The 16,628-nt window shown below is 37.2% G+C and overlaps 1 protein-coding gene across 4 annotated transcripts in view; it reads left to right on the top strand.

The window, feature by feature from the left end:
- ZNF292 (zinc finger protein 292) overlaps window positions 1-16,628 on the top strand; it is a 104,203-nt gene that overhangs the window by 74,978 nt on the left and 12,597 nt on the right. For all 4 annotated transcript variants that reach the window (XM_074037538.1, XM_005552410.5, XM_074037537.1 and 1 more), the window contains 3 exons: window positions 687-889; window positions 9,108-9,244; window positions 11,115-11,256. In XM_074037538.1, the coding sequence (XP_073893639.1) occupies window positions 728-889; window positions 9,108-9,244; window positions 11,115-11,256 (441 nt within the window). In that variant the 5' untranslated portion in view covers window positions 687-727. The remainder of the gene's footprint in view (window positions 1-686; window positions 890-9,107; window positions 9,245-11,114; window positions 11,257-16,628) is intronic.

Below are 16,628 nucleotides of genomic sequence, written 5' to 3'. Positions count from 1 at the left end.
AGTCAGAGGTTTGAACAAAGTAGAATTGTTTTATAAATAAGTGACTGTTTTGAGTTTGTTCATTGACGTTTTAAAAATAACGACATAAAACCCACAGAAGTTTTATCCTTTGGCAAACTTTTCTCCCATCTTATTTATTTTTCTATAGATATTTTGGTTCATTCTAAAACATCTATTTTTAAAAGTTAGATTTCAGCTTTGTAAAATGGAAAATATACCATCAATATTGAACAAAATATTAGTTGAATCTCTTCTTCTGTAATGTTCCAATAGCTTTTTGTGGTTACTCATCATGTAAGGTTGTAATGCCCTAGCATTACAGATTTTAGGGATGCTAGCTGCTGGTGTTGAAGAATAACTGCTGTAGGAAAAAAATTTAGTGTAATTTTAATAACATTGACTATTAGAATTTAACACAGAATTATTTTCATCATCAAGTTTATTCAGCTCATTCTAAATGATCCCTTATGTAAGGGACCAAAAGTATTTAACTTTTCAAAGTTAGCTGTATAATCTCTTCTTGCTTATAAGGTCAAGTCTTTTGTGATAGCCTTACTAGCAATAATAGAAAATTGAAAAAAAGAAGCATTTTAGTTCCTATGTTTAAAAATATTTCTTATAAGTGTTTGTATTGCAAACGAGTTATTACCAAATGTTAATAATCTATTATGTCTTGTTTTTTAAAGTGAATGAATTTTTAGCTTTTGAGGGTCCCATCTTGTTGGATATGAGAATTAAACACCTAATCAAAATACATCAGTTAAGTCAAGCAACTGCTCTAGCAAAGCTGTGTTCTGACCATCCAGAGATTGGTACAAAAGGTAGTTTTAAGCAAACTTACCTTGTCTGTCTTTGTACATCATCACCAAATGAAAAGTTAATTGAAGAGGTGAGTATGTTTTCTTTCATTAGTAATTATTTTTTACGTTGAGAAATTAATTTTTAATTAGAATGTCTTTGATTTCCTTTTCTCTTAGATAGTGAAGAGATCATTGTCAATCTTACATTTTTGGTATGTTCCTGAGTGGTGGCAACATGATTCTAAGCAACTTTTAGAATTATATGTAAACTGATTGCACCTAGTTTCTGTTTTAAATAATATACATCTGTTAAATGCTTTGGCTAAATTGTTGGGAAGATAGTGGTGGCTTAACAGTTTAGTAGAATATCTAGATTTGTCAGCTTTGGGCCTTAACTTCAATCTTGTCTGACTTCAAGATACTTGAAGATCTTTTAAACTGGCTAATTTAAGTAACTTTGTAGAAATTTTATGACTTATCTCTGGGAATACTTGGAGATAAGTCATATAAATTTTATATTGTATATGCACATCTATGCTATATATAATTTTGAGTACATATTTATTTGCATATTTAATGTAAAACCTTATTTTCTCTTAGACATTGTGTTCTCGCTTCTAGTTTGGTATAAAGCATAGTATTCACATATTTGTATAGTTTATGACTACAAAATTCTGAGAGTGGAATCATGATCCAAATGGGAATTTTGCATTTTGGGGGACTCACAATTTCAAAAGGAAGTTGGAGACAGGGTAGGAGAATTAAAAGTTGTTGATCAAGAAACAGGGTGTGTATATTTTAAAAATTTAGATAAAACTATAGTAGATCGGCCGGGTGTTGTGGCATGCCTGTAATCCCAGCACTTTGGGAGGCCGAGGCAGGCGGATCACGAGGTCAGGAGTTTGAGACCAGCCTAGCCAACATAGTGAAACTCCATCTCTACTAAAAATACAAAAAATTATCTGGGCATGGTGGTGGGCACCTGTAATCCCAGCTATTTGGTAAGCTGAGGCAGGAAAATTGCTTGAACCTGGGAGGCGGAGGTTGCAGTGAGCCAAGATCACGCCACTGCACTGCAGCCTGGGCAACAATGTGAGACTCTGTCTGAAAAAAACAAAAACAAAAAACAAAAACACCTATAGTAGGTTGATCAGTGTTCAGTGGGCACTAATTGTGTACAAGTGTCTTATATCTCTAATATATATACCCTTTGACTCCAGAGCAATAGAGAGGAAAACAAAGCGATTATAGGCAAAACATAAGGATATGTTAAGGGAAAAGTTGAGATATAAGACAGAGGAGTAAACTAATAGAGCTTGCATGATCCTCTTAGACCGAGAGGTATTGTCATCAGTCTCAAAGCAGAATAGCTCATACAGAAAGCTCAGTGCCACATGAGGTTTGTAATGACGATTGTGTAATATTTTTTTCCTTGAGAATAGACAAGTAGGAAGGCAAGTGGTAGGCTTGGACCAAGATAAGAAATAAACCTGTTGGGTTTCTTATGTGAGGATATTGAGGGTACTGGGAAGAGTAATGTCAGACAGTTTGTAGGCTAGATGGAGTAGAATCATGGTCTGTAGCATAGGATATTATATCATTATTAGTTTGGACTTCGACTAGTCTATATATGTTTTTCTTTATTATTTATTTTATTACAGGTAATTGACCTTTTAATTGATATTATATATGAGAGCAAAATAGAAGACTGACATTTTCTTATTAGTTCAAAATAACTAGATAAGTTAATTTGCAGATGTATAAAATTTATTGAAATCACCTTTGACATGTGTGTAACTTTTTTAAAAAAAATCATTAGTTATTGTGCTGCTACATCTCATATTTTTCAATGCCATGAAAGCTTTTATTATCAGTTCAGTCCCTGCCCTTAAAGTCTATCTGTCCTCCCTTCCACTTCCACAGATTTGTATTAAGTGAATGATTTTTTCTGTATAAGCATTGGTGGGAAGTTGACGGGAGGTGGGATTTAAAGGTGAATAAGGCATAGGCCCTTCACTAAAGAAGCATGTCTCCTATTAGGAAACTGACTGTGTAAACATAGAGTGGTTGGGTTAGCTTTGAAGTTGAAGACTATGAATTTGTGTCTCAAGTAAAAATCCAGTAAAAAAAAAAGAAAATCTGTATTTCCAGCTCTCTGAATAATCCAGTCTTGCAATACTGAGCCTAAGTTCCTTCTTGGTTTAATTATCCAGAGTTGAGTAACAACAGTCCTGTTGTTTCCTGATGTGATCAGGAAAATTCTCTGTGAAGACCCTGGGTACCTCTAATGTCATGTGTAACTATTTCCCTCCCCCCACTTCTCATGTTAAGCAGGTAGAATTAAGACTTTTCATGTTCATAAGCAGGGTTCACTAAGGCCTGTATACTCCATCCCAGGAAAAAACTAGATCATATACTGCAGAACAGGACAGATAGGTGTAAGTCTACACGTATATAGTAACATTACTTTGTTTAAAGTCCCTTGTTACAAAGTAACAACATTACTTTGTTAAAAATCCTTTTTTGCTTAGAGATTGCTTGCTCTTTTATGTTTCTGTTATAAACACATTAGAAACTTGTTCATTGTTCCATATGAGGTGAGTGAATTAAGATTTATTGATTTATTGTCCCCAACCCAGAGACATTGCCCCCTTTAGAAGAGGTATGCACTGTGTCCTGTCTCACTTGCCCACCCTACTCTTTGTCCACTTCATTAATGTACGTTACTTGCCTTACAAGTATTTGAGGTTTGGTTTTGTTTACGTGTTCCTTAAAGGATAGTGGGAATAGACTGTTAGAAGGAGTCAGCAATGGCCTGGATTGGTAGTGATCTTTCTGAGATCTTTGTCCAAGTGAGGCAAGGGATTGACTGTTCCCCAGGACCCTTTCAGTGTGATAGAAATAGCAGCTAGTTGATACCCCATAGGTTGTTTTAAAAAAAGAAAAGAAATAGCAGCTAGCCTTGGTAGATGGCAGAGGAATGGGGCTGGGAGAGATGAGTGTTTATCTGGCCTTTCTGGAAGGAATGAACTGGATTCTTGGTATAGTAGTAAAAAATAAAGTTAGCAGTGTCTAGTTGAGATCCAATATTTCTATTCATTTTATCATTAAAATAAATATAGAAGTTTAAAAACTAAAACTTTCTATCTTGTATCTCTGTAGCTGTCTCATTTCCCCATTTAACACTCCACTAGGTAATTATTATTAAGATTAAAATTTGATATATAATCTTTCTGACATTTTTCTATGCAGATACATGCATTTTTAATACTTAAAATCACATACACACTCCCTGGTTGTTGGCCACTTTTCCCGCTATTATTGTGGACATGTTTCCATATCATTCCATATAGATCAACCTTATTTCTCATGGCTACATAATTCCATAGTATGGATTTGTAATATTTTTAACCAGATTGGTGGACACTTACTTATATTGTTGCTTTTTGCATACATCTGTGTATCCTTGTGGGGAGTGTACTGGTAGGGTAAATTTCTGGAAGTGAAATTGCTGGATCAAAGAATCAGCACGTTTTAAATTGATAGGTTTAAACTATCCTCCAGAAACGATTATGGCAATTTATGTTTCCAAAAACAATATGTGAAATATCTTCTTAGAGATTATTAGTCTTAAATATTTGTTAGCCCAAAAGTTAATTTTGATTAACTCTTGATTTTATATTTTCTTAGTTATGACAGGTTTAACATTTATTTTCTATATGGAAAGCAATATTATTTTGATAAGCAAATCAGTTATTTTTTAAACCTTTTGTTTGTTTGGGGGGACAGAGTCTTGCTCTGTTCCCCAGGCTGGAGTGCAGTGGTGTGATCTCAGCTCATGGCATCCTCTGCCTCCTGGGTTCAATTAATTTTGCCTCAGCCTCCCAAGTAGCTGGGACTACAGGCACACGCTGCCATGCCTGGCTAATTTTTTGTATTTTAGTAGAGACAGGGTTTCACTGTGTTTCCCAGGCTGGTCTCAAACTCCTGGGTTCAGGCAATCCTCCCGCCTTGGCCTACCAAAGTTGCTAGGATTATACACATGAGCCACCACACCCAACCGAAACTGTTTTTGAAATGTGATTACAGCCAATACTTTTTAAAAGCATGCTTTGTAAATTCATATAAAATGTTGATAGTGTTCTATGTTTTTTGAATGTTTGGCATAAAGAGCCATGTTAAAACATACAAATTATTATTTACATCTTTGAAATAATTGTTATGCTTTATAAAGGGACTTTATTCAGCATAATGTGTCTTTAGCAAACAGATCATCCTAATTGGTTTTAAGTATTTTATTAAGAGTTCTAAATTTTCTGGTATTTAAATTTTTGCTCATTTGTCAAAGCAATAGAGAATAGTCCCTCTATAGGTAATATACTGATAATCTCTGAACTTTGCTTCTTTGGATTTTTAAATAATTCTTGTTCATTGGTGGCTATGCTTCACTTTTCATAATTTTAATTCAGTCATTTACTACTTTATATATGACTTCCTTATTCCTACATTCTACTTAATGTCATATTTTTTCAAGACAGCCATCTAGTGGCAAATCAGAGAAATGAAGGATCCCAAGTACACCATAAAAATTGTTTCATTAGTATGCCTATGAAAAATGAAGTTTGCTGTGTTAGTAAATATAGCAAATGTTTCCATTGGTACGTTGCATGTATATGAAAAAATACACACAGGCAATCACACATTTATATTTTTAAATATTAAGAGTAAGCCGGGTGGGTGCAGTGGCTCACACCTGTAATCCCAGCACTTTGGGAGGCCGAAGCAGGTGTATCACCTGAGGTCAGGAGTTTGAGACCAGCCTGGGCAACATGGTGAAACCCCGTCTCTACCAAAATACAAAAATTAGCCAGGCGTGGTGGCACTTGCCTGTAATCCCAGCTACTCGGAAGGCTGAGGCATGAAAATCGCTTCAACCTGGGAGGCAGAGGTTGCAGTGAACCGAGATCACACCATTGCCCTCCAGCCTGGGTGATTGAGTGAGTCTCCGTCTCAAAAAAAAAAAAAAAAAAGAGTAAGCTAATGATAGTAATAACATTGGGGAAGTAAATTTCTTTCCTTATACATAATAGATAAATTTGGTACCATATGAGCACTCAGCAAGAGTGGCTTAGGTTTTATTTTTTATTTTATTTTATTTTTTATTTTTTACTTTTCTTGAGACAGAGTTTCGGTCTTACTGCCCAGCCTGGAATGCAGTGGCACCATCTCAGCTCACTGCAACCTCCACCTCCCGGGTTCAGGCAGTTCTCCTGCCTCAGCCTCCCAAGTAGCTGAGATTACAGGCACCTGCTACCACGCCTGGCTAATTTTACATTTTTAGTAGAGACAGGGTTTCACTATGTTGGTTAGGCTGGTCTCGAACTCCTGACCTCAGGTGATCCACACCCCTTGACCTCCCAAAGAGCTGGGATTTCAGGTGTGAGCCACCGGGCCCAGCCTAAGGGTGGCTTAGGTTTTAGAAGAACAACAAAAATGATAAGATTAAAAATAAATCAGACTTTCAAGAAATAAGGATTTTTATTAAACCTGAACAAGTGAAAATCCATATTTAGCAGCATACGAATATATGGCGTTAGTATGCCTGTGCACGTGGAATTCTGGAAAGAGCACAGACTCTGAAGCTAAACTTAGGTTGACATCTTGACTTTGCCACTAAGTGCGTAACTTTGAGCAAGCAACTTAATGTCTTAGGCCTTCTTTCTTTAAAAGAAGTATTAGCATTGGCTGAGCATGGTGGCTCATGCCTGTAATCCCAGCACATTGGGAGGCCGAGGCAGGTGGATCAAGATCAGGAGATCGGGAGATCGAGACCATCCTGGCTAACACGGTGAAACCCCATCTCTACTAAAAATACAAAACGTTAGCTGGGCGTGGTGGCACGCACCTGTAGTCCCAGCTACTCGAGAGGCCGAGGCAGGAGAGTCGCTTGAACCTGGGAGGCAGAGGTTGCAGTGAGCCGAGATCACACCACTGCACCCCAGTCTGGACAACAGAGTAAGACTCCGTCTCACAAATAAATAAATAAATAATAAAGTAGTAGGTAGCATCTACCAGGCAAGCTGTTTGTCTGGAGGCAATGCAGTTTGTCTGCATGAGTGTGACAGGGTAATTGTTTAAAACTAACATAATTTTGAATAAAATATATTGTGATGAAGTGGAAAGAACTTTTTTTTTTTGGTTTTTTGGGGGTTTTTTTTGTTGTTGTTGTTGTTGTTTTTCTTGAGACCAAGTCTTGCTCTGTCACCCAGGCTGGAGTGCAGTGGTGCAATTTCAGCTTACTGCTGCCACCTCCGCCTCCCAGATTTAAGCGATTCTCCCACCTCAGCCTCTTGAGTAGCTGGGACTACAGACATGCATCACCATGTCCAGGTAGTTTTGGTATGTTTTAGTAGAGATGGGATTTCACCATGTTGGCCAGGCTGGTCTCGTACTCCTGACCTCAGGTGATCCACCCACCTTGGCCTTCCAAAGTGCTTGGATTACAGGGGTGAGCCATCGTGTCTGGCCAGAGCTTGGATCTTTGATGTCAGCCAGACATGATTTGATTTGTGGCTCAACCACTCAACTAGCACGTTCATCATACAGATAGTCCCCCAGTTTATGATGGTTCAACTTAGTATTTTTCAGCTCTACAATGGTGTGAAAGTGATACACATTCAGTAAGTTTCTGGACATATGATGGGGTTACATCTAGTTAAACTTACTCTGAATTGAAAATATCTTAAGTCAAAAATGCACTTTCAACTTAGGATAGGTGTATTGGGATGTAGCCCCATCGTAAGTCACAGAGCATCTGTATATAGAATGTTAGTGATAATACCTACCTAGTGGGAAAGTTATGGTTAATAATATACATAAAATGTCTGACCGTGTGTTTAACATATTGTAGATATTTTTAAATCTTTACTTTATAAATATATATCCTTCAGTCTTTTTTTAATTTGCTTAAATCAAGCTGCTTATAAAGATTTGTTGAAAAAGAGTCAGACAGAGGAGTAGTGGAAAGAGCACTGTACCGGGTAGTACAAGACTAGATTTCAGTCTTAACTCTTCCACTAACTTCATAATTGCTTTAGGTAGTCATTTATGTTTGAACACACGATTTTTTTTTTTGTTTCTCCCTTGGTGTTTTCTAAAAAGGCCTGATTTAATGTGTAAAATAGAACCTGTGAATCTACTGCCCCACAGCTTTTATCCTCATTATCAAAGATTGACCTCAGGATTACCCCCATTCTCCATTTACATAATTATTGACTCCTAAACACATTACATTTTACACATATGCACATTTTTGCTTACTCAATATTATATGAAAGAGAGAAAATCAACTAGGAGAGGCATAGTCTCCTCTGTGGTACGTGAGTGCTAATGGTCTGTTTTGTCTTCAGTTCTTTTTGCCATCTGTCAGTTGTACCATGTTGGAATTAATCTTTCTATTCTTTGGAACACTGGTAATTTGTGATTGTATGCTGTTTGTCACATCCCTTGTCTTATAGCAGATGCTTGTAGCAATCACAGGTAAAGTCTCTTCGTTTTATATAGTACATCATTGTGATGAAGTAATAAATTTTAATTTTTAAAAAAAGAATCATAGGTGTAAGTGCATCATTAAATGAAGCAAGTTGCCTTCATCTAGGTTATATGTACACATGCATGACTTTTGGCAAGCTTTGAGATGGAGTATATTTATATGAAAAGAAAAATAGTGGAGATTTATAGAAAGTTGAGGTGAGCTAATTTTAAAAGTCGTAGTTACATAAAATGCTTAACACTATATTTTTCCCTCATGAATAGATACATATTTTATCAGTCTATATGCAGTGTACCTCTCTGTGTCTCTCTGTTGATTCTAATGCTTGTTTAAATCAGTGGATAAAAGGGGAAAAAATAAAAGTACTGTAGTTTTTTTTTCATGATCAGATCTGATTGAATGGGTAGAGAGTGCTTATAGTTATCATCAGTTAGTTACATATAAATGCTTGTAAATTCTTAAATAGTGTTTCTTAATATTCCTAATATTTCTCAGGTGTTTCTTAATATTCTCAGAATTACTATGTAAATTTCTACTGGCTATAAAGAAAGGTGTTTTGTTTTGTTTTGTTTTTTAACTGCAGCCAGTCTTTGTCCCATAATGACAAATTATGACTGACTTGATAGTGTATGAAGTAATGGTATTTTATTCATGAAAACGATCTGTAAATATCTAATGAAAAAACCAAAGGTATATTGCTCTGTATCCTAATATAAAACCGTTTCGTGGAATATTTCTGTTGGCTTTTTCTTTAGATTTCAGAAGTTGATTGCAAAGATGCACTGGAAATGATCTGTAACTTAGAATCTGAGGGTGATGAAAAAAGCGCTCTTGTCTTATGTACTGCATTTTTGTCACGTCAGCTCCAACAAGGAGATATGTACTGCGCTTGGTGAGTTGATTTTATTTTTTAAGAAATCTTTGTTAAATAAGAATACAAAATAGGCTGTGAGAATTCATATGACTTAGGAACATAATTTAAAATCTTTTTAAGACAAAAGGCTTATATTTAGATATTACATGCTGGGCAAACTTATTATCAAGTAGTTGTTACAACTCTAAAAACTTTGTGTATTAAAGGCCACACAATTCCTTAGCATGCATACCAGTAATTATCTTTGGTCAGGAAAATTTTAAGTGTTAGAAAGCGAAAGAAAGACTTGTTTTGTCCAATGCCACCATAACATTTTTTAGATATGTAAGCAGTACATTTCTTCTTATGGTACATTTTCAGCTGGGCATAGCTTGTTATATGTAATCCTTTGGAAGGCTACAAGAAACAGAGATGTTGGTTTCAGTTAATGAAAAAACTGAAGATCATCTGCCTTAAATTAGCTTTCGCTAACACTGACAATTTATCTGGTCAGTCAACAGCACTATAATTCTTCAGTGTTGTGTTCATATTATGGGAACACATAAGAAAACTTGGTTTATAAAATTCCAACATTTAAGAATATTTACCAAATGACAGCATACAAATGAATAATAGAACAGCAAGGTAAATCAATGATTGTGTAATCAATAAAGATTGAAGCTTATAAAAGATTTCTAAGCATTGAGCCTTGTTATGAAGGCAAAGTAGTATATGCAATACAGAGGATTGGTATGAAAGGCAGAAAGATTCTGAAGGGAGAATAAGTAAGATATATTTATCCAGGACAAGTATAATAGGTTTTCTAGTTATACTACCAGAAAATCAGTGATGACTAAAAAATTAGTATGTTATGTTGGTTTTTACAAAGGCATCAAAAGCTAAGTTTCATATGCTAAGCAAAAGCAGTCCATTATAAGCTCTTGAAGGGCAACATAGAAGTTTATGTTCAAGAAACACTGTTTAAGATAAGCAGTTGTGAGTTGATTGACGACTCAATAGTGAGGGCAGAGTTGGACAAGGAAGTAGCAGTACAGAGTTCAGACAGAAAATCAACTGGAAAGCCAGTAAATCAACTGGGAAATTACTGTGACATAGATTAGTGTCTTCTGGGTTTTTTGTCAGCATTGGTTTTTATATTCATCTAATAATAATAACCTTATTATCAATTTTAAATTTGTTAGGAGATAAAAGAGAAATGCTGTTTAAAAATCATGTCATTGATATGTTTTATATATATACACACACATACACGTACGTACACACACGTATCTTGAGCTTTCTTATTACATAAAGTTCACACGTCGCTCAAAGTTATCATCTGTATAACTCGTTTAAATGTTAAATGCTGGCTGGGCACCGTGGCTCATGCCTGTAATCCCAGTACTTTGGAAGGCTGAGGTGGGCGGATCACCTGAGGTCAGGAGTTTGAGACTAGCCTGGCCAACATGGTGAAACCCCATCTCTACTAAAAATAAAAAATTGGCCAGGCATGGTGGTGCGCACCTGTAATCCCAGCTACTCAGGAGCCTGAGGCACAAGAATCGCTTGAACCTGGGAGGCAGAGGTTGCAGTAAGTGGAGATTGCGCCACTGCACTCCAGCCTGGGTGACAGTGAGACTGCCTCCAAAAAAAAAATGTTAGATGCTTTCCTAGTAAAAGGTAATGCTTCTCTGGGACTGAAAAATATTAATAAAATGATTAATCATATCCTGATTTTATTTGGTATTTAGATAGTTGGGATCTATTTTCTTGCATTTAAACTTAAGCATGCATATAGGATTGGAATATAAAACCAGTTTTAATTTCAAATGTAATGACTGGACTAATGTGGTCCATGATTATTACTTTACTGCTCCAACTTTTCTTACTGTAACTTTTTTTTTTTAAGGGAACTTACTCTCTTTTGGAGTAAATTACAACAAAGAGTAGAACCATCTATACAAGTGTACCTTGAGAGGTGTCGTCAACTTTCTTTGTTAACGAAAACAGTATATCACATTTTCTTCCTGATTAAAGTTATTAATTCAGAGGTAAGAATAATCAGAATATTTTTACGGTTAAAATGTATACATTATCATTAATAAAAGACTATAACTTTTATGATTTTGGCACCCTTTTCAGTGATTTTTAAAATGTTTCATTTAATCCTTTGAACATTTTCTTGTTAGTCCTTTAAGATGCTTGATACAGAAAGACTTAAAAATGCAGTTGAGATCCAGGGGCTTGTTCTTACTTACCCAAAAGAAAAGTAATATATGTAATACTTAAATTATATCATTCTTTGTTTTGGTTCTAGGTGTTACACTACTTTAATAATTTGACTATAGAAATTTAAAAAGTAGGCTGGGCACAGTGGCTCACACCTGTAATCCCAACACTTTGGGAGGCCGAGGTGGGCAGATCACAAGGTCAGGAGTTCGAGACTAACCTGACCAATATGGTGAAACTCTGTCTCTACTAAAAATACAAAAATTAGCCAGGTGTGGTGGCGTGCACCTGTAATCCCAGCTACTCAGGAGGCTGAGGCAGTAGAATTGCTTGAACCCAGGAGGTGGAGGTTGCAGTGAGCCGAGATCACGCCACTGCACTCGAGCCTGGGCAACAGAGCAAGACTCCATCTCAAACAAACTAACAAAAAGAAACTTAAAAAGTATAAAGAAGAATATATAGTGCTAGGTTCCTTTGCTAGCAGAAGGGAAGATTACATTATCTAAAATTCTACAAACAGCCACAAATACGTGATAAAATAAAACAAACATCTCTTTTATTGTGTAGCAGCTGAGATTGCAGGAATATTTGGGCTCAAAAGGTGAAACCTAAAAACAGGAACAGAAAGCTTGAACGGATACTGAGCCTCACCTAACCTGGAGATTGGGATAAGTTGCTACTTGCAGTAACTAAGTACTTGGAAGTTTGATATTTACACACGGACGGGAGATAGCTATATGGAGATAAGATCTTGGGCCAGGCCAGGGTGCTCATGCCCATAGTCCCAGTACTTTGGGAGGCCAAGGTGGGTGGATCACCTGAGGTCAGAAGTTTGAGGTCAGTCTGGCCAACATGATGAAACCCCATCTCTACTAAAGTAAGTGGCGCCTGCCTGTAGTCCCTGCTGAGGTGGGAGGATAGCTTGAGCCTGAGAGACAGAGGTTGCAGTGAGCCGAGATTGCACCACTGCACTCCAGCCTGGGCGACAAGCAAGACCCTGTCTCAAAAACAAAAAGTAGTCCGGACGTGGTGGCTCACGCCTGTAATCCCAGCATTTTGGGAGGCCAAGCTGGGTGGATCACTTAAGCCCAGAAGTTTAAGACCAGCCTGGCCAACATGGCAAAACCATGCTCTACTAAAATTACAGAAAATTAGCTGGGCATGGCGGCAGGTGCCTGTAGTCCCAGCTACTCTGGAAGTTGAGACACAAGAATCGCTTGAGCCTAGGAGGCGGAGGTTACAGTGAGCCGAGATGGCACCACTGCACTCCAGCCTGGGAGACAGAGTGAGACTTGGTCTTTAAAAAAAAAAAAAATATCTTGGGCCAGCTCTACTTGTCTGCTTGGGTAGGTAGATCTGAAACAACCATCCCCTCACCACATATACACACACGTGCGCACGCATGCATACACGAGCACTACACAAAGCTGGAAACTGTGAAGTTCTATAATTTTATTGAAAAGGTAGACTAGAAAAATAATACTGTCTAACACAGATGGATGGTAGGGAATTTTAGGTATGTCCAACTGGACTCTGGGTCAGAGGAAGAAATTCTTTAGGAAGTTATAACTACAAGTCTACCCTCGTACAGATTTGGGAGCCACATTTACCCTAGCTGTATAGTTCAGAAATCCCTATGCCAAGTAAGTTAATGTTTAAGAAGGTGAGGATGAATACCTAAGATTCCTGCAGAAGGAAATGCCGAACTGCTTTGGGAGGGACATATTGTCAACACAGGTGTTTCATAAAGCCCTGCTTAACATGAGTTCACCATTAAGATTTATAAAGATACAAAACTATCTGACCTGAGTGATTTTCAGCAAATGAATAATAGGATTACTTGCCTAATACTTTAAATAATATAATTATGGAAAAATCTGGGAAGTGTATATATTTAAACACTTAAAATAAGGAATTAAAGTATGAGAAAGACAGTATCAAAATGACCAAGCATTGTAAAAAGAGTCAAAAGAACGTTTGGAAATAAACATATATAGTTATTGAAATGAAAATTTTAACAGGTGGATTATACAGATTAGACACAACTGAAGAGTGAGTTGATGAGTAGAGGTTGCATATGTGTTTCCATTTATTTATTACTATTAAATATTAATAAATCAGAATTCCAGTTTCGTAAAGTTAGTGATTTTCTTATAGTAACCTTTGTAGAAATGCAGTTGGTTTCCATTTAAATGTACACAGAAAACACCTTCCAAAGATGCTACCATTGTGTAGAATCTAAAAACTGAGATGCAGCATGATTAAGAAGTATTTTTAAATGAATGTATAATTGTTTTTGAAAGGAAGGACCAAAAGATACTCTCCTATTCCTCTTTATAAGTACCTTTTAAAATCTGTCATTGGTCAGTAAGTCTTAGATGTATCTTCATTTTTCTCTCCTAAAAATAATTTCTCTTCATTTTCAGGAGGAAAGAATATGAATGAATCCTGCTTTCCAGTTTTTCCTCTGTCACCCTTGTTAACTTGTCCTGATTTTTCATTTATATATTGCGGTGCTGCAGTTAAAAAATAAAGTAGCTGGGCATGATCACTTGAGCCCCAGATTTCAAGACCAGCCTGGGCAACATAGCAAGACCCTGTCTCCAAAACAAAACAAACAAAAACCTGAAAGGGACCAATAATAAATTTCTTATGAAACTACTATGCAGTTTTAAATTATAGATTGTGCCACTAACTTAAAAAACAGCACGACAGAGTAGAGTAGAAAGAAGTTGAAACTAGAATCCAAACTGGGTATAAATCTTGACTTGGAATTGACCTTAATCACTGTAGGTTTCATTACTACTAAATCAGATAAATTGAGGAGGTTAGGTAAAAGTGACCATCCTTCTTCAGTCTTACTCCCTACTCATAAAGAGACTATGGTGGGCCAGAGAATGGGGTGTAAAATACTAGACAAGAGCTGCGCTGTCCATTATGGTAGTCACATTTTAGTTGCTGAGTAGCTCCATGTTGCTAGTGGCTATGCCAGATATAGAACTGTGCTAGTGGACAGCACAGATATAGAACATTCCCGTTATCACTAATAGTTCTGTCGGGTAACACTATTGCAGAGAATTTGGGTTCAGAATTAGAGTATATAAAAAAGCAGTTAAAAGTATGAATAGCTTTGAAAGTTGGCAGTGGCAGCAGCCGCCTTTTCTGTTGTTGCTTTTGTTGGTTGGTTGGTTTTTGAGAGAGTCTTCCTCTGTCATCCAGACTGGAGTGCAGTGCTGCAAATCACAGCTCACTGCAGCCTCAACTTCCCAGGCTTGAGCAGTGCTCTCACCTAGCCCCCTAAGTAGCTGGGACTGCAGGTGTGTACCATCACACTTGGCTAATTTTTTTATTTTTTGTAGAGATGGGGTCTCACGATATTGCCCAGATTTATCTCCAACTCCTGGGCTCAAGCAATTCTCCCTGCCTTGGCCTTCCAAAGTGGTAGGATTACAGATACGAGCCACCACACGTGACCTTCGCAGCAGCCTTCTTGACAGGGATAGTATGCACCATGGTAATTGCTCTTTGCCCAAAAACCTTGCTGCTTGTTGCAAGAAATTTTTTTCCCTTTGTTTTTTTACTTTCTGAAATCTGATCAAGCAGAGGTTTTATCTTAAAACTAGAATCATGGATTATTATTATTTTAGGACTGAAGAGACCTTAAAGTTAAGCTATAGTGATTAGATTTTGGTGTAATAACTCTCTTCATTTTCCACATAGAGGTTAACCTCGATGTAGTGATTTGGATTAACTGGTAACCCCTTTTTTTCTCTTTTTGATATGGACCCTCCCTCTGTTGCCCAGGCTGGAGTGCAGTGGTGCAATCTCGGCTCACTGCAACCTCCATCTCCTAGGTTCAGGCGATTCTCGTGCCTCAGCCTCTTGAGTAGCCGGGATTACAGGTGGACACCACCATGCCCAGCTAATTTTTGTATTTTTAGTAAAGACCGGGTTTTACCATGTTGGCCAGGCTGGTCTCGAACTCTTGACCTCAGGTGATCTGCCCACCTCAGCCTCCCAAAGTGCTAGGATTACAGGCGTGAGCCGCTACACCCAGCCAACTGGTAACCCTAAAAAAAAAAAAAAAAAAAAAAAAAAAACCTCCAGGAATTGAAGACTATCAGCCAGCTACTCATATGTTAATTTAAAATACAGTTGGCCCTCCACATTCATGGGTTCCACATCAGTGGATTCAACCACCTACAGATTGAAAATATTTAGGGGTCAGGTGTGATGGCTCACATGTAATCCCAGCACTTTGGAAGACTTAAACCCAGGAGTTTGAGGCCAGCCTGGGTAAAACAGTGAAACCTGATCTCTACCAAAAAAAAAAAAATTAGCCAAACATAGTGGTGTGCCTGTAATCCCAGCTACTCAGGAGGCTGAGATGGGAGGATCACGTGAGCCTGGGAGGCAGAAATTGCAGCGAGCCAAGATCATGCCACTGAACCAGGTTCACTCCACTGCACTCCAACCTGGGTGACAAAGTGAGACCCTGTGTCAAAAAAGAAAAGGAAACAAAAATTCTATAGAGTTCCAAAAAGCAAAACCTGAATTTGCCACAAGCGTACTATGTTGAATCTATGCAAATGAAGTAATATGTAGCCATTTATTAGGTATTATAAGTAATACATAGATGATTTAAATTATGTGAGAGGATGTCCATAGTTTGTATGCAAATACTATGCCATTTTATATAAGGGACTTGAGCATTGTGGATTTTGGTATCCACAGGAATTCTGGAACCAGTGCCCCCAGATTCTGAAGGACAACTGTAATTAACATCTTAAATCCTAATTGAGATCTGCAAAGGAATTGGAGCAGATAGCTTGGGATCTTTTTATTTATATAGTATACTCTTCCCTAGACTCCTTGAGGTTTAAGAGTTAAAAAAATACATCCCTGCCTTTAAGGATTTTGTAGTCTGTTGATGGAAACTCAAAACCAATAGCAATATTATATGAGTCTTTCTACTAGAGTGGAATCTTGATCTGGTGAGGGTACATTACTTAGTGCAGTTCCTGGTATAAAAGTAGATTCTGAATGAATAAAAGAAGTGGGCCATAATAACCCACTTGTCTATTTTCGCTACTCAATTAGTAATGACTAAAGAGGGAGGAGAGAGTGTTCCTAGTCACAGAAAAAACACATAAAGTAGTATCAAGATAAATGAGAGAATTGAATATTTGGGTAA

Source organism: Macaca fascicularis, chromosome 4, assembly GCF_037993035.2.
Source record: "Macaca fascicularis isolate 582-1 chromosome 4, T2T-MFA8v1.1".
Classification (NCBI taxonomy): Eukaryota; Metazoa; Chordata; class Mammalia; order Primates; family Cercopithecidae; genus Macaca; species Macaca fascicularis.
Note: the sequence above shows the minus strand (reverse complement) of the source record. Positions and strands in the feature narration are given on the sequence as shown.